General features: G+C 37.3%; 1 protein-coding gene across 2 annotated transcripts in view; it reads left to right on the top strand.

The window, feature by feature from the left end:
- The window catches only part of ZNF451 (zinc finger protein 451), a 95764-nt gene that overhangs the window by 62027 nt on the left and 7292 nt on the right, over nucleotides 1-26445 (top strand). For both annotated transcript variants that reach the window (XM_032409582.1, XM_032409581.1), the window contains exons 10-14: nucleotides 3348-4957; nucleotides 9528-9671; nucleotides 10737-10867; nucleotides 12446-12632; nucleotides 19594-19662. In XM_032409582.1, the coding sequence (XP_032265473.1) occupies nucleotides 3348-4957; nucleotides 9528-9671; nucleotides 10737-10867; nucleotides 12446-12632; nucleotides 19594-19662 (2141 nt within the window). The remainder of the gene's footprint in view (nucleotides 1-3347; nucleotides 4958-9527; nucleotides 9672-10736; nucleotides 10868-12445; nucleotides 12633-19593; nucleotides 19663-26445) is intronic.

Raw genomic sequence — 26445 nt, 5'->3', positions numbered from 1 at the left:
TTGCCAGGTCTCCGTGGATAGGTCTGACGTTATTCTGATGTTTCTCCCTCTATACGTAAGGAATCTCTTCCCCCTAACTGCCCTTAAGATGGTTTCCTTGGTTCTAAGATTTGCAAATTTTACTATTACATGCCGGGGTGTTGGCCTGTTTTCCTTGATCTTGGGAGGGGTCCTCTCTGCCTCTAGGACGCGAATGTTTGTTTCATTCCCCAGATTAGGGAAGTTCTCAGCTACGATTTGCTCAAATACATCTTCTAGCCCTCTCTCTCTCTCCACTCCCTCCAGGATTCCAATTATTCTGACATTGGAACGCTTCATGGTGTCACTTATTTCTCTGATTCTATTTTCATGGATACTGAGTTGTTTTTCCCTGGCCTCCTCTTTTCGCTTATTCTCTCTTCTGCCTCAGTTACCCTAGCTGTTAGATTATCTAGATTGGATTGGATCTCATTGATAGCATTTTTAAGTTCTGCCAATTCAGCTTTCATTTCTGCCCTTAGAGACTCTGTGTTGTCATTAATTGATTTCTCCATTCTAGCCATTGTCTTTACAATTGCTAGCCTGAATTCCATCTCCGACATCTTGGTTATATCTGCATCCATTTGTAAATCTGCAGCATAAGTCATAATCTCTGAGTCTTTTCTATTTTGGGGACTCCTCCTCCTAGTCATTCTGTTGATGGGTGTTTGAGAGAATGTATAGAGTCCAAATTATTGACCAGAACCCAAGCAAGATGCACCTGTTTTCTTGGGACCTTAGGGTTGCTGGCCTGTTGTTTTCCCAGCCTGTCTTCTGGGGGAGGGGCCTGCCGGACTGTTACTCGGGCAACCCTGTTTGGGCGGAGTTGCCCTGCCCCCCTGTGGCGGGGGATGGGCTCAGCGGGAATCAGTTTTTGGGGCTTTTGTTCTCTGGCGCCTTTCCCTGGCAGCTTTCTGCGTCTCCTCCGCCAGTCAGAGTGGAAGAGATCATTTCCAACCCTCTGCCTCAGAGCAGAGAGATCACAGTCTGTTCTTCAGTGAGCTCTGCAGGCCACACTGTCTCCGTTTCTGTCCCTGCTGCTATAAACTACAGCGGCCTCGGTTGTGCGCCCCTCCGCAGTGCTCCCAGTCCTGCCTCCAGGTCGGAGCACGTCTCTGTCCTTTTTGCTTCTAAAACCGCCAGCCGCTCCCAGTTCACACGCACGCGACCCCACTGCTCCGGGTTTCCGCCCCAGGGGCTGCCCTAAAGTCCTTTCCCTGCCGCTACCAGTCTCCGAGTCTGTGCCGCGTCCCCAGCGTGCGAGGCTGTCGCTCACCGGTGGTGTAGGATCCCCACGGCCAGGCACCCTCCCGCTGCTGTTTATCGTCCGATATCTGCCCGCGGTCCCACGGCTCCCCGCTTCGTACCTTCGTACCTCGAAACCAACCGCCTGTGATATTCTGTTTGTAGAGATCCAGATCTTCTTACATTTCAGGCTGGTTTCGTGGGTGCTCAGAGTGGTCTGGTAGATACCCAGCTCAATTCCGGGGACCAGTTCAAATAGGGTCCCCTACTCCTCCACCATATTTCCTCCCTGTCATTCTTGTTTTATGTATACATCTGTATGCTCCTTATTTCCCTTCATTATTTTGGAAGTTCTGTTTTTGAGATACAAATTAAATTCATTGCAGTGTACACACCTTAACTTTTGTGAGTTTGACAGATGGCTACATCTGTTAACCTACACTTTTATCATAATAATTACTCTCTGTGGAAAGTTCCATTCCAGTCGGGAAAGTTCCATTCCAGTCGGGAATGTGGGAAGTGTCCCTTCCCAGTCGTTACCCACCCTCTCACCCCTCTAGTCTCTATTCTGATATTTTTTCCACCTTGCATTGGCTTCATCTTTAGAACATCATGTAAATGGAATCATATAGTATGTACTCTTTTGTATTTGTCATTTTATCTGTGAGATTCATCTATATTGTTTAAGACATTGTTCCTTTTTATTGGTTAGTAGTAGTCTGTTACATGAACTCAGCACAATTTGTTTATTCATTCTCATGTTGATGGACGTTTGGATTAAAGTTTTTAGCTATTGTGAATGAAGCTGTATATATTTTGTACAAGTCTTATGGACATAGGTTTTCATTCATCTTGGACTAATATCTAGGAGTGGAATTGCTGGGATCAAAGAGTAGGTGTATATTTAATTTTATAAGAAACTACTAAATATTTTCCCAGTGTTTGTACCAACAAGGTATGAGAATTCCAGTTATTTTGCATCATTGCAAAGGTTTGGTATTGCCAGTCTGTTTCATTTTAGCTGTTCTTTTGAGTGTCTCTTTATGGTTTTAATCTGCATTTTCCTGATGAACAATGATGTTGGGCACTTTTTCTTGGGTTTATGGGTCATTCATTTATCTTTGTGAAATATCTAAGTCTTTTGCCTAGTTTAAAAATTGGATTGTTTGCTTTTTTTTCATAGTGAGTTGGGGTACTTGATGTATTCTAGATACAAATATTTTGTCAGAAATATGAATATAATTCTCTCCCAGTCTAGACTTTATATATTCATATTATGTCTTTTGATGAGCCGAAGCTTTTAATCTCCTTAAGTGTAATTTAGTAGTTTTCTTTTCATGGTTGTTTTCTCTGTCCTGTCTGAGAATCCTTTGCTTATTCTTGCTTCAGGAATATATTTTGTTTACTTCATTTTTTATGAAATTCAGCTTTTTTTTTTTAAGTTTATTTTTAGCTTTTATATTTATTTTTACAATCTGTCTCAAATAGATTTTTGTTCATCTTTAAAAACAACCAGAATTTGACTTTACTGATGATTCTCTATTGTTTGCCCATTTTTTACTTTGTTGATTTCTGCTCTTTAAACTTTGGATTTAATTTGCTTATCCTTTTCTAGCTTAAGGTAGCAGCTTAAATTGCCTTTGGAGCTTCTTTTTCTATATAAACATTTAAAGTTATAAATTTTCCTCTAAGCATGGCTTTACCTTCAGATTTTGATAAGCTGTTTTCATTTTCATTCATTTAAAAATATTTTACCTTTTCCCTTTTAATTTGTTCTTTGACCCATAGATTTATTAGAAATTTGTTGTTTAACTTCTAAAGAGTTAGGGATTCATTTTCCAAATACTTGTATGAATTTTTTAATCTTGATTTTAGTTTTACTATTCTGCATATGGATTAGAAACAGACAAAATGTAGGTAATACTCAGGTATTTTGAGATGAAATTATTCTATTATCTGCATTTTTATTGAAAAATATCTTTCAGTATTTTATGTGTACATTGTTTATAATTCCTATGAAAAAGCAGAGTTACTGTATTTAGAAAGTACTTACGAAAGAGTTTATTTTTTTTTATCCAATTTAGAGTTCGTTGTCGAAATGCTGGTCCTGTAGCTATAGCTGAGAAGAGCATTGCCCAAGTTGCAGAAAAATTCGTATTAAGAGGTTATTGTCCAAATTGCAAGCAAGTCTTTATGGATGAAACCAGTACCCGAAATCACAAGCAGAATTCAGGGCACAAAGTCCGAGTCATTACCTCAATGGAAGAATCAGTCTTACTTTATTGCCACAGCAGTGAAGGGAACAAACCTCCTTCTGACTTGCATCTATTACTAGATCAATCAAAATTTTCATCACTTAAAAGAACTATGTCTGTTCGAGAATCTAGCTCACAAGATTGCACCACTGTTCCAAAAAAGAAGATGAATTTAGAAGGTAGAAGCCATGAAGGTATAGTTTGTGTTCAGAAAGAAAAGTCAGTTGTAAAAACTTGGTTTTGTGAATGTCATCAACGATTCCCAAGTGAAGACGCAGTGGAAAAGCATGTTTTCTCAGCAAACACAATGTGTTATAAGTGTGTGGTCTGTGGAAAGGTGTGTGAAGATTCAGGGGTCATCCGTTTACACATGAGCCGAATTCATGGAGGAGCACATTTAAATAACTTTCTTTTCTGGTGTCGGACATGCAAAAAGGAGTTAACGAGAAAAGAGACTATCATGGCACACGTGACTGAATTTCATAATGGACACAGATATTTTTATGAGACAGATGAGGTAGAAGGTGAAACTTTGCCTTCATCTTCTACAACACTGGTGAGTAATGTGACTGCTGAGACTCCTTCTTCAACTATTACTATTATTGATCATTCTCCAGCAAACAGTCCTCCAAGGGGTAAATGGCAATGCCGAATTTGTGAAGATATGTTTGATTCCCAAGAATGTGTAAAACAGCATTGCATGTCTTTAGCAAGTCACCAGTTTCATAGATACAGCTGTGCTCATTGCAAAAAGACTTTTCACAAGGTAGAAACACTATACCGCCATTGCCAAGATGAGCATAACAATGAAATAAAGGTTAAGTACTTCTGTGGGCTTTGTGATCTTATCTTTAATGTGGAAGAAGCATTTTTAAGTCATTATAAGGAGCACCACAGCATAGATTATGTGTTTGTGCCTGAAAAAACTGAAACTTCAATTAAAACTGAGAATGATTTTCCAGTAATAGAGACTAGTAACTTGTTAACCTGTGGTTGCCGTGAGAGTTACATCTGTAAAGTCAACAGAAAGGAAGATTATAGTAGATGTCTCCACACCATGTTGGATAAAGGTAAACTGTGGTTTCGCTGCAGCTTGTGTTCAGCAACAGCACAGAGCGTAACCGACATTAACACTCATATCCATCAAGTGCACAGAGAAGAAAACAGTGAGGAGGAAGAGGAGCAACAGTATGTGATCAAGTGTGGCACCTGCACTAAAGCATTTCATGATCCTGAGAGTGCTCAGCAGCACTTCCATAGGAAACATTGCTTTTTACGGAAACCCAGTGTGGCTCATTTTGGATCTGAGAAAACAAGCCTATACAAGTTTGCTGCCAGTGCCTCACGTACGGAGAGAAAACTGAAACAGACAGTAAGCCATCCAAAAAATTCAGACGTGGAGAAAGGAGCTGAGAATGACCAAGGCTGTCAGAATATAGGTATGGCTTTTCAATTCTAATGTCTGTGCAAATTTCATATGCTGATAGAGAAACATACGTGTATTGTAGACATTTTTGTGAAAGCTAATAATGACTCAGTTTTGAAGTAAGAAACATGGTAGGATGATCAGTTAATTAGTGTGTACACTTTTTAGGGATGTATATTCCTAAACACTAATAAATATTAATATTTAAATATTCAACTACTCTAAACTTAAGGGGACGAAGAGTATATATTAGCTTTTTTTTTTTAAGATTTTATTTATTTGACAGAGAGACAGCGAGAGAGGGAACACAAGCAGTGGGGAGTGGGAGAGGGAGAAGCAGGCTTCCTGCTGACCAGGGAGCCCGATGCGGGGCTAGATCTGAGGACCCTGGGACCATTACCCTAGCCAAAGGCAGACGCTTAACAACTGAGCCACCCAGGTGCCCCGAGTCTATATTAGCTTTTAACAATGTGTTTAAGATAACATTTTCTTTTACAGAAAGCATGGGAATTTTGAGAGATGATGGAAATTGATAGTCTTTCTGAAAGTCAGATTTGAAAGTTATCCTGAACATTTAGATTCTTATCATTTAGATTTAGGTTCATTAAAAAGATAAATCAAGTGAACTCTTTTTGTTTCTATTTTGACTTTATTCTTTTGTTGTTGTTGGCTGAATCTTTTTTTATTAAAAAAATTTTTTTTAGGGGCGCCTGGGTGGCTCAGTCAGTTAAGCGGCTGCCTTCGGCTCAGGTCATGATCCCAGAGTCCTGGGATCGAGCCCCACGTCGGGCTCCTTCCTCAGTGGGGAGCCTGCCTCTTCCTCTCCCTCTGCCTGCCATTCCCCCTGCTTGTGCTCTCCCTCTCTCTATCTCTATCAAATAAATAAATAAAATCTTTAAAAAAAAAAAAAATTTTTTTTTTGTTCCAGTGTAGTTAACGTATTAGTTTTCAGGTGTACAATATTAGTGATTCACCAATTCTATATAGTAGTCAGTGCTCGTTATGATAAAGTGTACTCTTAAGCCCTTCACCTATTTCATCCATCCCCCCATCCAACTTCCATCTGGTAATCACCAGTTCTCTATATTTAAGAATCTGGTTTTTTGTCTTTTTTTCCCTTTATTTATTAAATTCCACATGAGTGAAATCCTATGGTATTTGTCTTTCTGGCATTATACCCTCTAGATCCATCCATGTTGTTGCAAATGGCAAGATTTCATTCCTTTTTATGGCTGAGTAATATTTTGTTTATATATATATATATATATAAATATATAAAATGCACATACATGCCATGTCATCTTTATCCATTTATCAGTGGACACTTGGGTTGTGTCCATAATTTGACTATTGTAAATAATGCTGCATTTAACAAAGGGATGCGTATATCTTTTTGAATTAGTATTTTCATATTCTTTGGGTAACTATCCAGGAGTAGAATTACTGGATTATATGGTAATTCTCTTTTTAATTTTTCAAGGAACCTCCATATTGTTTTCCACAGTGGCTGTACCAGTTTGCATTCCCACCAGCAGTGTATAAGGAAGGGTTCCTTTTCCTCCACATCCTCATATTTTGGCCTAATTTTATAAGTATGAGAAGTCTTAAAGATCACTTCAGAATTTGTATATTTTTGTTATGATTTTCTTGGAAGCAAAACTATTACTTAGAGTTAAAATGGCAATTAGAAGTAGAGTTACAGGGGCTCCTGGGTGGCTCAGTGGGTTGGGTGTCTGCCTTTGGCTCAGGTCATGATCCCAGTGGACTGGGATCAGGCTTTGCATCGGGCTCACTGCTCAGTGAGGAGCCTGCTTCTCCCTTTCCCTCTGCCTGCCACTCCCCCTGCTTGTGTTCTGTCTCTCTCTCTCAAATAAATGAAATCTTTAAAAAAAAAAAAAGAAGTTACAAGTGGTAGCAAGAAACCAGGGAGAAAACTGAGGTATAGATTCCTTTGTAATTACTCTAGACTTGACTTCTTGCACCATGTGATAAGACTGAGTAAGTCTAGAAGGGTACAATGTTTTTATTTCATTTAGAAGTATAATTTTAAGTGTATATTCTTTTAAATAAATATTAGATTTTGGTAAATTATACAATATATAGTGGGGACAGGGAGGATATATGAAAATTTTGGCTAAAATGTTTTTTTAAAGATTTATTTGTTTTAGAGAGAAAGCTTACGCATGAGCGGGAGGGGCACAGGGAGAGAGAGAAAGAGAAACTCAAGCAAACTCCACACTGAACACAGAGCCCGACTCAGGGCTTGATCTCATGACCCTGAGATCATGACCTGAGCCGAAGCCAAGAGTTGGACGTTTAATGAACTGTGCCACGCAGGTGCCCCTAAAATTTTTTTATAAACTATTTTTGTGAACTATTGAGTTTATGCAGCCTTGCTCTATAGCATGTGTAGATCTCAGTATCATCTTTAGTCATGGCGTGTTTTATGTAAGAAATGATTACATGACCTGCTACTGACCCATTCAGCTCTACTTCAAACAGTAAAGCAGTGATCACACTGTTTTTATATTCTCTTGTGCTTTTCTTTTGTTTTTCCGATTAGTTTTTGGGAATTTATGTTGGTCTGTGTTTGGTAGATGATTGTAGTATCTAAATCTACAGTTAACTAAGAATTAAAAAAAAAATTTTTTAAGTAATTTCTACACCTAACATGGGGCTCAAACTCACGACCCGGAGATCAAGTCACATACTCCACCGACTGAGCTAGCCAGGGACCCCTACAATTACTAAGAATTTTAAGAAAAGATAAAAGAAGATGGGTGGCTTGGAAATGGGGAGGAGATGACAGTAGTATATTTGAAGGAGTCTCTATTAGGTAGAGTAAAACCTAGTCATTTTAAAAATAGTTTAAAATATTAAGGTTTACATTGCTAACCACTAGAAACTTCAAGGCCTTATCATTATAGAAAAGTATGAAAGAAATGAGAGGGATGGAGAACAAGAGTTGGAAAATGGTGGAAGAGGAAAGAATCTAAGAGAACCAAGAAAAGATGTGTTTATGGTGGGAGGTGCTGGTGTGCTACCAGGACCTCTTATGCACCACTTTATGGTAGCAGGGTTGTAGGTTATTTCATTTCTGCTCTCTAGGGTTTTTTTGTTTTTTTTTAAGATTTTATTTATTTATTTGAGAGAGAGAGAATGAGAGACAGAGAGCATGAGAGGGAGGAGGGTCAGAGGGAGAAGCAGACTCCCTGCCGAGCAGGGAGCCCGATGTGGGACTCGATCCCGGGACTCCAGGATCATGACCTGAGCCGAAGGCAGTTGCTTAACCAACTGAGCCACCCAGGCGCCCATGCTCTCTAGGGTTTTTAACATAGCTGACAGGTTACTAATAAATCAGTCTAGATTGGGAAAAGAAACTTCTGGTGGGAGAAGTTCTTAACAGATAACCTTGAAATTTTATTTTGATGGATGGTACAAGATTTTGGTTATTTAGCCTCAAAATTTGGTCTTCTAGTTTCTCCAGTACATTATTTCTTTTTAAAGATTTTATTTATTTGTCAGAGAGACAGAGAGTGAGCAGCACAAGCAGGGGAAGCTGCAGGCAGAGGGAGAAGCAGGCTCCCTTCCGAGCAAGGAGCCCAATGAGGGACTCTACCCCAGGACTCAGGATCATGACCTGAGCCGAAGGCAGACGCTTAACCCACTGAGCCGCCCAGGCATCCCTCCAGTACATTATTTTTTAAAAAATTCCTTGTATAAATTACTTTTAAAGAAATCCTTAGCTATAATGGATTTGGTAATGATGGGAGCAGTTTTGGAGGTAGTGGAAGCTGTAATGATTTTGGCAATTACAACCAATCAATCTTGAAATTCTGGACCCATGAAAGAAGGAAATTTTGGAGGCAGACTCTCTGGCCCCTGTGGTGGTGGAGGCCAGTACTTTTCCAAACCACAAAACCAACATGGCTATGGCAGTTCCAGCAGCAGCAGTGGCATAGCGGTGGCAGAAAGTTTTAATTACTGCCAGGAAACGAAGTTTAGCAGGAGAGAAGAGCCAGAGAAGTGACAGGGAAGCTGCATGTTACAACGGATTTGTGAACTCAACCAAACAGTGGTGGCAGGGCCTAGCTGCTACAAAGAAGACATGTTTGAGACAATACTCATGTGTATGGGCAAAAAATCTCGAGCACTGTATTTGTGACTAATATAACAGATTGTTTTAGTTTCTCTTCTATGGAAAAAAGCATTCCAACAAAGGATTTTAATACAGATTTTTTTTTAACACCTATGCTGTTGATTGCTAAATGTGATACCCTCATCATGATGCTGAATAAATATGTCTTTTAAAAAAAAAATTAGAAAAAGAAAGGCAGGCTTTAGGGTCAGTGGCATGTATATATAGAAAGAATAATGAAATTTTTGAAATGTTCAGAATATTTTTTATTTGGTGTTAGTATACCGTGTCATGTACAAGTTTGGACTTCATGAAAAGGTTTAGAAATTAATAATATTTAAAATTAACATTTTTGTATAGTCTCTAATATCTTTTAAACTTGAGCAATTAAAATGTTTTTAGCTAATTCTTAACCAAATTCAGGTTAATGTTTCTCTCTTCTCAGATGAAGAAGTTGTTGAGCTTCCAGATTTGGATTATCTGCGAACCATGACTCATATAGTCTTTGTAGACTTTGATAACTGGTCAAACTTTTTTGGTCATCTGCCAGGGCATCTTAACCAAGGAACATTTATTTGGGGTTTTCAAGGTATGGTTGATAAGGAAAACATTTGAAATGATACCCTCTCCTCTTTTTTCCATTAGAATATGTGTCACGTTAAAAGGACTGCTCTTGAACCTTCTTGATTAGAACATACAAACATAATTAGAATATTGTCACTTTGCATTATAGCTACTCTGCTAGAATATTTTTCTCTTTACATTTCTGTGTGGTAAATATTAACTCTCTTTGGTGACCTAAAGTTTGTGGATCTTTAGATACATATTGAAAAAACCTTTATTCAACACCTGCAGTTTGCCAGGTACTATGCTTGGTATTAATTCATGTTTACTGATTATTATATTTATCTCCTTTTTAAAATATAAGAAAGTATGCTGAGTTTATTTTTTTTCCAAAGTATAAAACTAATAAATAGTAGAGTTAGCTTTTGAACTTGGTTGGGCCTCATGGCTACAGAACTAGTATGATTTTCAACATGCCACAACTGCCTCTTCAGTTCATCCTTACTGTATTCATCTAAATATCTCTTTACAAACCATTGACCAAACAGGGAGAGAGACTTCTTTGATTTACAGAAGGTTAGTATAGTGAACATCCAATAAACTTCATGTTTGATAGGGAACAACATAAAAAGAGGAGGATTGGATTTAAGATAGAAATGTACTGACCTGGATAAAGTTATCCAGTACAGTCTTTTAGTAAATTTAGCTTTGCTGATTGCCCGTAATTTCTATCCACTGAGTAGCCTTGACATATTTGTGAAAAAAACCACTAATATGGTTTTATAGAAGTATACCATTCAGAGTCTTATCACACACATTACTTTTGATTCTCACTAACATACCTCTGTGTTTCCAGATGAATAGGCAGATTGAAGGAAGTCGGCCTATTTTGCCAAGATTTTGTAAAGCAACAAAATGGTGATACCCATACTAGAATTGAATTCTGCATTCTAATCTAGTACCTACCCTCTAGAAAAATTTTTCTCTAATAGTGTTTTTTCATGTTTGAGCTTTCAGTTGTATCTAGTGTTCTTTTCTTTTTTTTTTTTTTCTGTTTGACTATCATTTATGCCTTTTCTAAAAATAATAGGAGGAAACACCAATTGGAAGCCTCCACTCAACTGTAAGATCTATAATTACCTGAATAGGATTGGATGCTTCTTCCTTCATCCTCGTTGTAGTAAAAGGAAAGATGCTGCTGATTTTGCCATATGTATGCATGTGAGTGAGTGTTTTATTAAAAATCTAACATGAATCTAGGACCCATTTGCAATTTCCTTTCCACTTGGATCATAATGACACCTATAGAGCATGCTTCAGTGCTGTATTTTTGTATAAAACCTTCTGCATTGGGTTCTACTTATGACTAATGAGGGCAAGGGCCCATATCATACTTATTTACTGCCTTTTTCCCCAAATCCTAGCAGACTGTCAGCTACTCATTGTAGACCCTTAACTATTTATAGAATAACGGTCAAGAGATGACATTGTACTTGATGTATGCTAAGATACTTTGACATTTTAACACCTCTGAAATTGGGGGGCACCTTAACAATCACCATTGGTCTAGATGGGATTTGCATTTGCTTCTCTGCCAGTCACCTAGAGAAGCTACCAATCTTGAGACCCATTTTAAATTAAATTCTCTGCTTAAGGATTTATGTATCACACTGATAGCATGAATTTACTCTGCAAATTTGTTTTTTAGGTATTTCTGTGTGTGTTTTTTTAAAGTTTATTTATTTATTTATTTATTTAGAAAGAGGGGAGGGGCAAGGGGGAGAGGGCAGGAGAGAGAATCTTAAGCAGGCTCCATGCCCAGTGTGAAGCCTGACACAGGGCTCCATCTCACAACCCTGAGGTCATGACCTGAGCCAAAATTAAGAGTTGGACCCTTAACCAACTGAGCCACCGAGGCACCCCTTAAGTTTTTTATTTATTTAAGTAATCTCTGCACCCAGCATGGGGCTCGAACCCATGACTCCCAAGACCAAGAGTCACATGCTCTACCGACTAAGCCAGCCAGGTACTGTCCCTCTCTGCAAACTTGTTGGCTGCTGCTTACATTTTAAACCATAAGACATTTCCTTTTCCATTTATTCAGTGCTAAGATTGAGTTATGCAAATTACCTTGCTTACGCTCTCTCTATGGCAGATTTATTTCTTACGTATTACCCTTAGATTAAGTATGTAGCCCTTATAGCATTCCAGCTTTATGTACTTCTTTTGGCTTTTTTTTTTTTTCTTTCTTGGTGGCACATAAAATATCTGATAATTGATGGCATTTTACATCTGATTAAATATGGTATATTTTATTTCTGAAGGAGATCTTTATATCATACTTTGGTGGGAGCTAGAAAACAAGCTAAATATATCTTTCTAGGGGTGCTTGGCTGGCTCGGTCAGTGGAGCATGCAACTCTTGATCTCAAGGTTGAGTTCAAGCCCCACGTTGGGTATAGAGATTCATTTTAAAAAGTAATAAAATCATGGGGCGCTTGGGTGGTTCAGTCGGTTAAGCGGCCGCCTTCGGCTCAGGTCATGTGGGATCGAGCCCCGCATCGGGCTCCCTGCTCGGCGGGAAGCCTGCTTCTCCCTCTCCCACTCCCCCTGCTTGTGTTCCCTCTCTCGCTGTCTCTCTCTGTCAAATAAATAAATAAAATCTTTTTAAAAAATTAAAAGTAATAAAATCTTAAATAAATACACCTTTCTAGGTATGTGTTCATTCTGAAATAGATGTAACTTAATTTAAACCTCAAGTACTGATTTCTATCAACATATGCATTTTGTTCCAACTTAGGCTGGCCGTCTAGATGAACAACTACCCAAGCAAATTCCTTTCACCATCCTCTCAGGAGATCAAGGTTTTCTGGAGCTAGAGAATCAATTTAAGAAGACTCAGAGGCCAGCACATATACTAAACCCTCACCATTTAGAGGGAGATATGATGTGTGCCTTGTTAAATAGCATATCTGATACCACCAAAGGTACGCAGCTGCAGTCACAGTGCAAACCGCCCAAGAGGAGGAGACTTCACTGCTGAGAGAAACCAATAAACTGCTGTCCACTAGTGAACTGTTGGCTGCTCACTAGAGCATCGTGTTCTCATACTTCTATATTTCTTATTTTTTACTTTTCTCTCATTCTTTAGTGTTTTAGAATTTTCTGGAGCCTTTTCTGATCTATTAGATAAAATCTGTATTCATGTATATAAAATATATATTCATGATTTGAAATATGTTAGTGCAATTTTGCAAAGCTCAGAATCCAGATTTTCACTGTTTCTAAAATACCAAATTTATCTTCACTTTTTCAGAAAGCTAATTGCTTATAGGTTAAACCAGAAAGCAATAAATAATATGGAAAAAAAAAAAAAAAGACAATTTTAAGAGGTTGACAGGGACAAAAATGAAGCCCTGAGAGATCTTTAATTACTTGGAAGAGGTCGGTACCTCCTGTCCTATTCCCAGGATTTACACGTTTTCTCTGACTTTCTGATATTGTTCAGTGAAAGGGTGTGCTGATGTTCAGTTTCACTAAGAAGTATTTAAGAAAGGATGCAATTCTAGGGATTCAGATGAGTTTTTTTTCGTAATTTCTGAAATATGGTAGAAGAAAAGAACAAATTTTTAAATATCCTAATGGTTTGCAGCCATGACTAAGATTTGAAGATACTGATGTATGACCTCAATGAAAAACTATTTTTGGCATTTTTACTATATGCCCTAAGTTTTCCAACTCTCCTCCTAGCTATTTTTTTCTTTCAGCGTGTTTGGAGCCACATCTTGATTGAAAACCCATTCTGAAGAATTTTGCTCTCATCACTGAATTACAGTGGATGAATTTACTTCTGCAAAGTTAGGAATCATTAATCTACTAGCCCAACTGCTCTTTAAAGGAAAATCGACTCTGTTTTACATATTTATGTCATGCCTTAGTACTGAATTTTATCTTCCTATTCTGTAATTTTTGTTTTCATCCATTTGCTTTTCTTATCTTTAGTTGCTGCTTTTTTTTTTTTAATCTTTTTCTTTTATTCTTTTGCCATCCTGTCCCCAGTCCTTAACAACATCTACTTAATATCCTGTAAAGTACTTAAATTTTTATCTTTGCCACCCAAGGCCGACCCTTTTTCTCCTTTTCCTATGCTGCTGCTTTGGGGAACATCTCTTTTGTAATTGTCACTGTGAAAACTTCCCAACCCCTGGAAAACACCATTCTATAGTATTTTGACTAAATACTTCATATAAGTGAAATCATACAGCATTTGTCTTTTTGTGCCTCGCCTGTTTCACTTAGCATAATGTCCTCAAGTTTCATCTGGGTTATAGCAAAGGTCAGAATTCCCTTCCTTTTTAAGGCTGAACAATATTCCATTGTATGTGTAGACTTTATTTTGCTTATCCATTTATCCATCAATGGATACTTGCATTGAATCCATGTTTTTAACTATTGTGAGTAATGCTGCTATGAACACAGATGTATAAATATCTCTTCAAGACCTTGCTTTTATTTCTTTTGAGTATGTACCCAGAAGTGGAATAGCTGGATCATAAGCTAGTTCTGTTTTTAATTTTTTGAGATATTTCTGTACTGTTTTCCATAGCAACTATATCATTTTACATCCCTACCAAGAGTATACAAGGGTTCCAGTTTTTCTACATCTTTGTTAACATTTATTTTCTAGGTTTTGTTTGTTTGTTTTTGTTGATAGCCATCCTAATGGGTGTGAAGTGGTATCTCATTGTGGTTTTCATTTCCATTTCCCTAATGATTAGTGATGTTGAGCATCTTTTATGTGCTATAGCCACTACATTTTATTTTTTAATTTTTTAATTTTTTATTTTTTTTAAAGATTTTATTTATTTATTTGACAGAGACAGCGAGAGAGGGAACACAAGCAGGGGGAGTGGGAGAGGGAGAAGCAGGCTTCCCGCGGAGCAGGGAGCTCGATGCGGGGCTCGATCCCAGGACCCTGGGATCATGACCTGAGCCAAAGGCAGACGCTTAACGACTGAGCCACCCAGGCGCCCCTAGCCACTACATTTTAAAAGCAATGAGAATTATTAAAACTAAGTGGCCAGAGATATGTATAGTCCTTAAATCATGATGTTTCAGTTAGACCTAGATTTGAAGATGCTTTTGTAACTTAATTCTAAAATTCAAAAAAATAAGTTATACTGAATCACAGTATGTTCAGATTCAGTTTAAGACAATTTTTTTTTTTTATGGAAGACTTAAAGACATCAGATTGCCTAGTAGTGAACTTTGTAATGAGAAAATCAAAGAACAGTCCTTGGATAACTTTATTCTATCACCTTTCCTAACAAATGGCTTTGTAAATAGTAGAATAATAGTATTTGTTTAAAAATGATATTTGATACATGTTGGGACTTAGAAGATTTCTCAATGTCCACAAATACTATAATTCTTCTTGGGCCTTTAGGTACTTTTGGTTACTCTAAGAATGCCAGGATAACTCCTTCCTTCTAGCTTATTAGCACAGTGTTCCTATCTTCAGATTTGACAGCTAGACAGTTTCTTAAGGCAGTGTGGTTTTGGGGTGGGAATCAGTGGACCTTTTTGAGAATCTGACAAAAGCTTTCAATGCTTCTTTCCTCAAAAATGAACATGTATATATAATATCACATGCAACTTCAGGGGATTTGTGGTCTCAAGGCTCCTAGTTACCAACCATACCACAAAAGTCTCCTTAGGATATGACAGCAGTTCATACTGTAAGTAACATCCAGTGAGAAGTTCTCATATTAATCATTGATTTAGAGACAGTCTGCTGATTTTTCAGTTTTTTTAAGTCTCCATCATAGCATAGACAAATGGTAAAAGTTTGAACCTCTTATTTCTTTCTAACTTTTCAGAAATTTTCCATTAGTAGGACCAGAAAGTGATATTAGACTGGAGCTTCCTGTATAAACAAGGAAGAATCTGTTGAATAGTGTCATGAGAATCAGTGATTATGTGATATCTTATTTTTAGTCTTTGCCAGTTTTTCAGTTAATGGAAGGTTTTTTTCAGGTGGTGTTTATCTCAGTAAAAATAAAGGTATTCAGAGTGGCTGATATGAATGATATGAATGTCCAGCCAGTTGGCCATAAGGTATTACTTTTTAGCTTGGCATGGAGGGAACAGCTAAGTAGCTTTACTACTGGTACTTTTTTAGATCTCTGACTTAGGGTAAGTCATTTACTTTTTGCAGCAAAGTAAGCCTATAGACTTAAGTTTGAGATTTGAAAATGTCATGGCTTTTGCCCTATAAAAATCTCTCTCCTTCTAAGCATCAGGATTCCAGCACAGGATAAATGTATAAATATAAATCCCTGTAGAGATATTTTAAAACATTTACTAATTTGTCCTTAATTGACACCTTTGGCCCCCTTATCCTTTATCAGTTCTGTTTTATAGTGTACTCCTCACTGTTTTAAAACTTGCCAAGATGCATGGATCCTTTCTAGTAATTCTAATCAGAGGAGCCAGGTAGACTTTCTCTTCTTTTGGACCTTTTACATTTTATTCACAAATATATGTTGATTCTAACTTGAGTCATATTCCAAAAATGCGGTTATAACTTGTCACTTAAGTGTTTTAAAGAAGAGGGGCACCCGAGTGGCTCAGTTGGTTGAGCTGCTAACCCCTGGTTTTGGCTCAGGTCATAATCTCAGGATCATGGGATCCAGCCCCAAGTTGGTTCTGTACTAAGTGCAGAATCTGCTTGTCCCTCTCCCTCCCCCTCTGCTCCTTCCCTTTTGTTCCTACCCCCTCCCACCCCACCCCGCACACTCTCGCACCCTCTCTCTCTCAAATAAATAAAATCTTTGAATGTTTTAAAGAAGAGAAGGGCGGGGGTGCACCTGGGTGGCTCAGTTGGTTAAGCATCTGACTTGATTTCAGCTCAGGCCTTGCTCTCCGGGTCATGATTTTAGACCTTGCGTTGGGCTCCATGTTGGCCTCCACTTTGGGTGTGGAACTTACTTTAAAAAAAATGTAAAAATAAAAGAAAGGGAACTTTTTTTTTTTTTTTTAAGAGAGGGAGGCTCCGAGGAGGGGCAGAGGGAGAGAGAAAATCTTAAGCAGACTCCATGCCCAGCGCCGAACCGAGGCAAGGCAGGACTCCATCTCACAACCCTGAGATCATGACCTGAGCCAAAATCAAGAGTCAGATGCTTAACTGACTGAGCCACCCAGACTCCCCAAAAGGGAACTAATCTTTATTGAAGGCTATAATGTGCCAGCCACTAATGCTAGCTACTTTTTATATTTGTAATGTTTGAAGACGTTTAAAAACATGTTTAAAGAATAACTTCCACATGTTATTTAATTCTCTTTGCAACACTTTGAGGTAGGATGTGTTAGATTGTCCCATTTCATAGATGAGGGAGCAGAGGTCCAGAAAGGTTAAAATAAGCTACCTGCAAGTATTTTTCTCCTTATCAGTATCTCCTGCTAAGGCTGAGGCTTTTACTGACACAAATGTCTGATTTTGTGATGTAGAGAATTCAATGTGAATCATTGACTCTAACCATTTCCTTGAAAAATATAATGAGAGACTTTTTGCTGCAGTGTAATGACATTGCAGAGTTTGTGTAAAGATACCAAATATAAGAGTTGTGTTTTGTTTTTTTTTTAATATTTAGGAAGATGCATGGGAGGGGCAGAAAATAAAGAGGTTTGATTGTGGGTTCTGATATTTCTGATTATATGTTAAACATAGCTAAGGAAAGTGATCAGCACAATGAAGTAAATTCCCTTTTATCTCATAATTAAACAAAGAAGCCCCTATCTCAGCCCCACTTTTCTGTGACTGAATTTCTGCATTACCATTTTTTATTATATCATTGGTGACAATTGCTTATATAAAAAATTCTGTGGGCTCTTAAATATAACACAACTTAGCCAGATCTTGTAACTTAGTTGAAGAACACTGACTTGATTTATGTAAAATTTTCTTTTTAAAAACACAGTTTTGTGTGTTCAGTTGCTTATAGTTCTTTAGTAAACATCTTCCTTGCAGTTTTATGTGAAGTATTAACTTACCTAGATATTTTTTCTTAGGTATTACAAGGATGAACTTGAACAGAAGATATTATGAATTAGTGAATTCACACTGAAAACAGATTTTACTATGCTTTAAGATAATTTTTTTTGAATATTAACACCACAAGACCTAGGACTTTGTTATATCTGTTTACGTTATGTTTTCATTTTGGAATGAATGGGTGGAAGGAAGCCTTAAGTATAGTTGGTATCTATAGAGCCATATCAATTACACAGATTTTTTTTTTTTTAAGATTTTATTTATTTATTTGACAGAGAGAGACACAGTGAGAGAGGGAACACAAGCAGGGGGAGTGGGAGAGGGAGAAGCAGGCTTCCCGCCGAGCAGGGAGCCCGATGCGGGGCTCGATCCTAGGACCCTGGGATCATGACCTGAGCCGAAGGCAGACGCTTAACGACTGAGCCACCCAGGCACCCCAATTACACAGATTTTTAAAACCATCTTAAATATTGAACAGAAAAGTTCACCTATGCTGTGAAAATGTGGCTGATTGAAGTAGCATCGTGCTCTATCCAGGAGGCATTACATAAAATAATTGTTGAACTTAATTTTAAGTCTGTCTGCCTGTTTCTTCAGCCTGTTAATGAGACTGACTATAGGTTGTTGTTTTGGGCAACATCCTAAAAATCTATATGATACAATTCTTTTTAAGGTAATGAAAATAGGAAAGAATATTCATGATTTTCTCTGCTCTTCAGGGGGTGCTGTTTAAGGGAAAGGAAACCCTTTTAATTTTTGCAGCTGAGACTCATGCTGATCCTTGTGATTCAAACCTACAGTTTTGCCTTAGGCCTTGTATGCAATGATGAATTGTTTAGTCCAGTTAAGACATGCTTCTTTTGACTGGCATTAACTTTGAATTGTAATAACAAAAACCTTGGGTACTTTCTCTTTATTTCTAATGTTTTAAGGCTTAATTTATTGTTCTTCAGATTGTCAATGGAATGTTTTATTTCCCTAAAACATTGCTTGAAATACTGGAATTCCTAGGTGTATATAACAGATTGTAAAAACAACAACAACAACAACAATATTTTTGCTAGACTGGCAAAAGATGACTTAAACAAATTTTTGCAGCAAAGTGAAATATAGTGGTTTTCATTTATAAACACTTAAAAAATCTTTATCTTTTAAATGTATATTTGAATTTTTACATATTTTCCACAGAATCAAATATGTGCATATGACTTATATTCAGTTATTTAAACCCTGATTCAGTCACTGTGATGTATATATTGACTTAAATGTAGTTAAAGTGATAAATCCAATATTTGGTCACTGGTTCAAATTTTAAGTGACTTTGGCAATACCTGGTCAGCCAGTGTCATTTTTATAGAGTTAGGTCTTTCATTATGAAAGTATTTAAGATGTCAGGTAAGTGAGTTTGTGCCGTGCAGAGGCATTGCTAATTTAAACCTATGGTCTCTGTAGCAATGAATGCATGATTTTCAAAATAAGAGTTTTATCTTACCATTCTTAAAAATTTTTAAGACGATTTCATGCAAATTAAACTTTGGAATTTATTTGCTAGATTTAAACAAGCATACTAGCTTTTCTTAATTTCCAGTTTTTTAAATAATAGAATTTTATATTTCATGAACAGTTGTGCTAAAAGAAATTTTTCAAATGATTTGAATACAGAGCTAAAATTGAGTTGACTATTTCATTAGCTCCCCCCCCCCCTTAATTTAAGTAGTATTTGGTAAGCATTTTTAAAAAGCAAACCTACAAGGAAAGAGGTATAATAATGAATTGTAATTAGTAAGCTTGGGTATGGAAGTGGTCATCGAAAATAAGATTGTTTGAGAATACATAAGTTATGGCACAGTAACTTTTTCAGAAATAAATTTGCATTTATTGATTCTGCCTTACAGAATGTGACAGTGATGATAACCTGGGTATAAAAAATACTTCAACAGAAGAAGAATTGAGATCCACAGAAGGTAACCTAATGAAGTTAATCCTTTTTCTATTTGACTATATCTGCATGTTTTTTAATTGCTCCCTCTCTTGCCTCTTCACCTGCTCTTCACCTACTCCCTCCTACCCCTGAATTTCAAAAACATTTTTTCCTTGTTTAAAGGAGAGTTTGCATTTTCCCATGTAAGATGAGTTAGGGACAAAAGCCTAAAATATTTTCTGACCCCTTGCAGAAAAAGTTTGCAAGTGGGCTAGGAGAAGGTTTTGGTTTCCAAATTTTTCTTTATTTTGAGTAGTATTAAATTAAGAATATTAAATGTTAAGCAGTAGAATTATGAAAACAAGCACTTACATGTGAATATTAATAGACTTTCTATAAATTATTTTCTTTCTTCTTAAAGGAAAAGCTATATTCTTCCATAGGTTAAAAAGAACTTTTGTATTAACTTCACATCAAGTCATTTCCTGGCTGTACCACTATTTGGTTGGCATATGCCCATTTATTCACTTTGGTTTTTGTATAACAGACTGTGCTTCTTAATAACCATGGGGAAAAACAAAACAGTGATTTTAGAGAATAGTTTAAGCTTCACAGAAGAACTGAAACCATTATACTGGCACCTTTAACATTAAAGGACAACAGTAGAAGCCTTAATATATATTCCAATAAAGTATTTGTTATTGGAGATTTGAGAGTGGGAATGTGGAGACTAGAAAGTAGGGAGGAAAATATGGCTAAACAAGCACAGACAAAATGGCTCAGCTGATTTGTTTTCTGTGTATTTGCTTGATCTCTCATATAATGCAATTAGTTTAATTAAGAGTATACTAGAGCTTTGTGCTATTAGGAGTTTGGGAATTTGAATCTGGCAGTGAAATTTATTCATCCATTCAGTGAAGTAGAAAACTCTAATCTGGGGCGCCTGGGTGGCTCAGTCGTTAAGCATCTGCCCTCGGCTCAAGTCATGATCCCAGGGTCCTGGGATCGAGGCCTGCATCGGGCTCCCTGCTCAGCGAGAAGCCTGCTTCTCCCTCTTCCACTCCCCCTGTTTGTGTTCCCTCTCTCACTGTGTCTCTGTCAAATAAATAAATAAAATCTTAAAAAAAAAAAAAAGCAACTCTAATCTTTCTTTCTTACAGCCAAAATTCAGTGGTTAAGCGAAATTGGCAGTAAATCTACAGCCTAATTAGAAGCAAGTTTTTTGACCAACTTGTTTTCCCAACATGGTTTTTCAAGATCTAGCTCACTGCTTAGCAGCCACATAATGAGTTAAACAAATGAAAGAAGTTTTGTGGGTTAAAAAAACAAACAAGGGGCGCCTGGGTGGCTCAGTCGGTTAAGCGTCTGCCTTCCTAAGCATGTCTTCAGCTCAGGCCGTGATCCCAGGGTACTGGGATTGAGTCACGCATTGGGCTCCCGGCTCAGCAGGGAGTCTGTTTCTCCTTCTGCCTCTCCCCCTGCTCATGCTCACGCTCTCTCTCTCAAATAAATAAAATATAAATAAATAAATAACCTGCCACCTAAGTTGTTTATCAAGGCCACTAAAAGTTAAACACCATTGAGCATCTAAGTAGTTTAGACTTGGCAACCTTTATTTGCCACTCATGACTAATCCCATGGAAGATGCCACACAAAATCATAACTTTTAAATAACCACTCTTGGGAAGCCTTCACGGTTTTTATGGTTCCTAGTTAATCCAGGAAATCTGAGATATGTATAATGCAATGTGTACCAGAGTTTCTAACATTTTGTTATCTATGGTTATTTTATGATTAGGAGAGTTTTTACATTTTTGTGATTCTTTGGTTTGGCAAAAGGATTACTATTAAAGAATTCAAGAAAAGATTCTCTAAACTTTTAAGTAGTTATGAGGTAGGAAAAATCAACTGGAAAAATCAAAGTGTTAGATATGTGCTTTATTTTCTGATGCTTTTTATGAATAAGTTTGAGAAACACACAGTGTTCCCTATTAAGTTAAGGGATATGTTTCCTCCACAGTTTCCTCTGATGCCCTTCTTTATCCCCTTCCACCCAACAAGAACTAGCTCAAATATCATCTCTTAGGTTGAACCCATAGAGAACTGACATTGTGTAGACAGTTTTGGATGGTCAGTACTCGATTTACCAACTTTAGAGAGAGTGAACTACTGCCTTCTCTAGGCTCCCTCTGAACCATACCAGGTAGATTTAAAATTTTTCTCTCTTATCCTCTTTAGAAGTAAGATTATGTTTGTTGTTGTTTTTATTTTGACAGCACCTAGCACCTAGTGTTTGGCACTAAATAATTGTTTGTTGAAGAATAAACTTGTAACAAACTCAGAACATGTTAGAGCTACCAGGACCCATCTCTCTATAGCTGAATAAGGGAAATTAAGATAGAGGCGATTTGGTTGGGAGAAGAGTGGGTGATTGTATTGCCCCTACACCATGGAAGCAAAGTGATATTTTAGTCCAGACCTAACAGCAAAACTCAGAAAAGTTTAAATTACTTCTTAAGCCTCTTTTCATTCTTTCCCTTCCCGACATAACACTCTAAATGCCTGACAAATGGTAGCAAAAGGCCTGATAAATCTGCTTGTGACTTTTACCTTGAGGAATGGTAGTTTCCCTTATCTACCCTCTCCTTCCACCACCATGATTTGTTTCATTCTTTGTTATTCTCTGTAGACCAGTATCAGACTCTTGACTACCCATGCCAATCATAAAGATCCTCTATAATCTATTTTGTATACCAGACAGGGGAAATAGAGGCCACATAATATGGTGGTATAGAGTGCAGACTTTGAATTCAGACTGCCTTGGTTAAAACTCAGCTCTGCTACTTATGAGTCAGGTTATGTTGGGCAAGTTATTTAACTTCACTGTGTGTCAGTTTCTTCATTTTAAAAAATGGGAATACTAGTATACCTATCTTACTAGAATAATCTGGTACGTGGTAAACAGTACATGTATTGGTTGCTTGCATATCTTAGTGCATTTGATGATACTCCACCTGTCCCTTAGCCTCTGCTTGCTTTTTTCCATTTTTCTTTTTTTTTTTTTTTTTTTAAGATTTTATTTATTTATTTGACGGAGAGAGAGACAGCAAGAGAGGGAACACAAGCGGGGGAGTGGGAGAGGGAGAAGCAGGCTTCCCATGGAGCAGGAAGCCCAATGCAGGACTCGATCCCAGGACCCTGGGATCATGACCTGAGCTGAAGGCAGATGCTTAACGACTGAGCCACCCAGGTGCCCCCCATTTTTCTTTCTTATCTTCAAACTGGATAAATTGTTCTGTCTTCAGGTTTGCTGTTTCTTTTTTCGGTTTGCTTAAATTTGTTAAACTCCTGTAATGAATTTTTTATTTTAGTTGTACTTTTCAGCTCCAGAATTTCTATTTAGTGGCTTTTCATAATTTCCATCTCTTTATTGATATTCTCATTTTGTTCATACATTGTTTTCCTGGTTTCCTTTAGTTCTTTGTCCATGGTTTACTTTAGCTCTTAGAACATATTTAAGATAGTTGGTTTAAAGTCTTTGTCCAGTAAGTCCAATGTGTAGGCTTTCTCAGGGACAGTTTAACTCATTTTTTTTTCCCTTTAAATGGGCCATACTTTCCTGTTTCTTTGTATTCTTTGTGTTTTTGTTGTTGTTGAAAACTGGGTATGCAAATACTATAGTACCTCTGGAAATCATATTCTGTCTCTTCCCCAGAGTGCTGTTTTGTTGAAGGCTACAGTTGTCCATTTGAGAGAAAAAGAGGCTCACACCCTCTCTTTCTTTGTCTCTCTTAAAATAAATAAGTCTTACAGAAAATAGTACACAGCGGCGCTTGGGTGGCTCAGTCAGTTAAGTGTCTCAGGTCATGATTTTGAGGCCCTGGGATTGAGCCCCATGTCAGGCTTTCTGCTTAGTGGGGAGTCTGCCTCTCCCTCTTCCTATGCCCCTCCCCCCACTTGTGCATGTGCTCACTCTCTCAAATAAATCTTTAAAAAAAATAGTCAATACATATTTTATATATTATATGTACTATATACTGTATTCTTACAATAAAATAATCTACAGATAAAAATATTAAGAAAACCATAAGGAAGAGAAAATACATTACAGTAATATACTGTATTTATAAAAAAATAATTCATATATAAGTGGACCCTCACAGTTCAAACCCATGTTGTTCCAGGGTCAGTAATATTTTTGCAAAAAACTGTATTTCTTGTCATGTCTGATCATTGAAGTATCTAAGCATCTATTCTTTTTATTTGTTTTATTTATTTTTTTAGTAATCTCTACACCCAGCGTGGGGCTTGAACTCACAACCCTGAGATCAAGAGTCACATGCTCTTTCGACTAAGCCAGCCAGATGCCCCTAAGTTTCTGTTCTTTTAGTTTGTGTTCAGCTGGTGTTTTCCCAGGGGTTGCCTTGAATACCAAAAGCTTAAAAAAACAAACAACAGAAAAACACCTTTCCCAGTGTTTGCAAATTGGCTCTGTGCTAGAACTCTTCAATATTTAGCCAGGCTTACACTGATGTACAGATCACCCAGTGGTGAAAGCTTAGGGTCTTTTCAAGTATTTTCTTAGCATGCATCCTGTCCTATGCATTTGCCCAGCTTTCTAAATTCCCTAGTATACATAGGTGCTTTTATTTTTTTTGTTTTATTTTTTTTAAGATTTTATTATTTGACAGAGAGTGCGAGTGAGCACAAGCAGGTAGAGCAGCAGGCAGAGGGAGAGGGAGAAGCAGGCTCCCCGCTGAGCAGGGGGAGCCCAATGTGGGACTTGATCCCAGGACCCTGGGGTCATGACTCGAGCCAAAGGCAGCCGCTTAACCAGCTGAGCCACTCAGGCGCCCTACGTAGGTGCTTTTGAATGCTCTGATTTCCCAAAGAGATTTTCTGTGGCTTTTCCTTCTGGGTATCAGGCAGTGTGTTGTATGTCCCAACCATAATCTTTAGCCACAGGCTGTGGTATTTTTTATTCTTACAATGTTTTAAGCAATGCTCAGTGCTTTTCTGTCCTGAATGGGTTCTGAGCTAGGAAAAACAGAGATGAGTGCTTTGTATCAGTCCTTCTTGTAGCCCCCACACACAGATTAAAACAGACAACACAGTAATTTGTAACTTCTACTCTGCTCCATATGGAACCAGGGACCAGGGTCCCATACTAGGAATATGCGCTGCTGCCAAGTCAAGGTTTGGTGAAGAAAGGGCAAGTAAAAATACAACAAAACTTTCCTACTGTGTTTATGTTGTCTTTTTCTTGATTTAGTGTTTGCTTGGTTTCTCTGAACCTTTGAGGTTTTTTCAGACATTTGACAGTTGTTTCAGATGGTTTCTAATTGTGTTTCATTGTTTCTGTGAAAGGACTGGTGTTTAGAGCTGCCTACTCCATCATTTTGTTGAACTCACTCCAAGACTGATTTTATTCCTTCTTTAAATGTTTTATACCATCTAGTCCTGGAATTTTCTTTCTGGGAGGTTTTTTGATAATAGATTAATGTATAAAGGTGTTCAGATTTTGTTTCATTTTGTGTCAGTTTTAGAGAATGGTGTTTTTCAAGAAATTTGTCCATTTTACCTAGATTGTCAAATGTATCAAATGTACTTTTTATTTCTATAGGATCTGTGGTGCTGTTTCCTCCTTTGTTACTGATATTGGTGATTTTTGTTTTCTCTCCTGATCAGTCTAACTAGAAATTTATCAATTTATTTGATCTTTTCAAGGAATGAACTTTTTTTAGTTGATAATTTCTCTCTCTTGAGGCTGCTTTCAATTTCATTGATTTCTGCTCTTTATTCCATTTTTCTACTTTGGGTTCAGTTTGCTTGTCTTTTTAGCTTCTTAGTGAGTTAAAATGTTTCTTTTTAATAGAAACATTTAAAGGTATAAATTTCCCTCTAAACCAGGGTCAACAAGCTTTTCCTGTAAAACACCAAGTGGTAAATATTTTAGACTTTGTAGTTCCTGTTGTCTCTGTTACAATTACTCAGCCATATACAATACATAAACAAATGCATATGGATGTGTCCAATAAAACTTTATTTACAAAAATTGCCTTTGGACTGGGTTTGGCCCACAGACTAGTTTGTCAATCCTCTACTTTTACCATGTTCCACGAATTTTCATATCTTGTATTTTTGCTATATTTCAATTTGAAATATTTTAATTTTCCTTGGATTTTCTTCTTTCACCTGTTGGCTCTTTAGGAGTATATCGTGTAGTTTCCAAATATTTGAATGTCTTAGTATTCATTTCTTTCTTTTTTTTTTAAAGATTTTTTTTTTTTTTTTTTTTTTTTTGAGAGAGAGAGAATGAGAGAGAGCAAGCACATGAGAGGGGGGAGGGTCAGAGGGAGAAGCAGACTCCCTGCCGAGCAGGGAGCCCGATGTGGGACTCGATCCAGGGACTCCAGGATCATGACCTGAGCCGAAGGCAGTCGCTTAACCAACTGAGCCACCCAGGCGCCCTTAGTATTCATTTCTAATTTAATTTTGTTATGGTAAGAGAGTATACTCTGTAAAACTTTAATCTTTTTAAATTTATTGAGATTTTTATGGCCCAGCATGTGGTCTGTCTTAGTAAACATTCCATATGCACTTGAAAAGAATGTGTTTTCTGTGTTTATTGTGTAGAATGCTTTATAAATGTCAATTAGGTCAAGGTGATTGATATCAAATCTTTATCCTTACTGATTTTTTTTTAATCTAGTTGATCTATCAGGTATTGCAGAAGGGATAATAAATTCTTCATCAGTAATTGTGTATTATTTTTCTCTTTGGTTCTGTCCATTCTTTTGTATTTTGAAGTTTTTAATTGAAAAAT

Source organism: Phoca vitulina, unplaced genomic scaffold (genome assembly GCF_004348235.1).
Source record: "Phoca vitulina isolate PV1807 unplaced genomic scaffold, GSC_HSeal_1.0 scaffold11, whole genome shotgun sequence".
Taxonomy (NCBI): domain Eukaryota; kingdom Metazoa; phylum Chordata; class Mammalia; order Carnivora; family Phocidae; genus Phoca; species Phoca vitulina.
The sequence above is the reverse complement of the archived record's forward strand: the minus strand, read 5'-3'. Positions and strand labels throughout refer to the sequence as shown.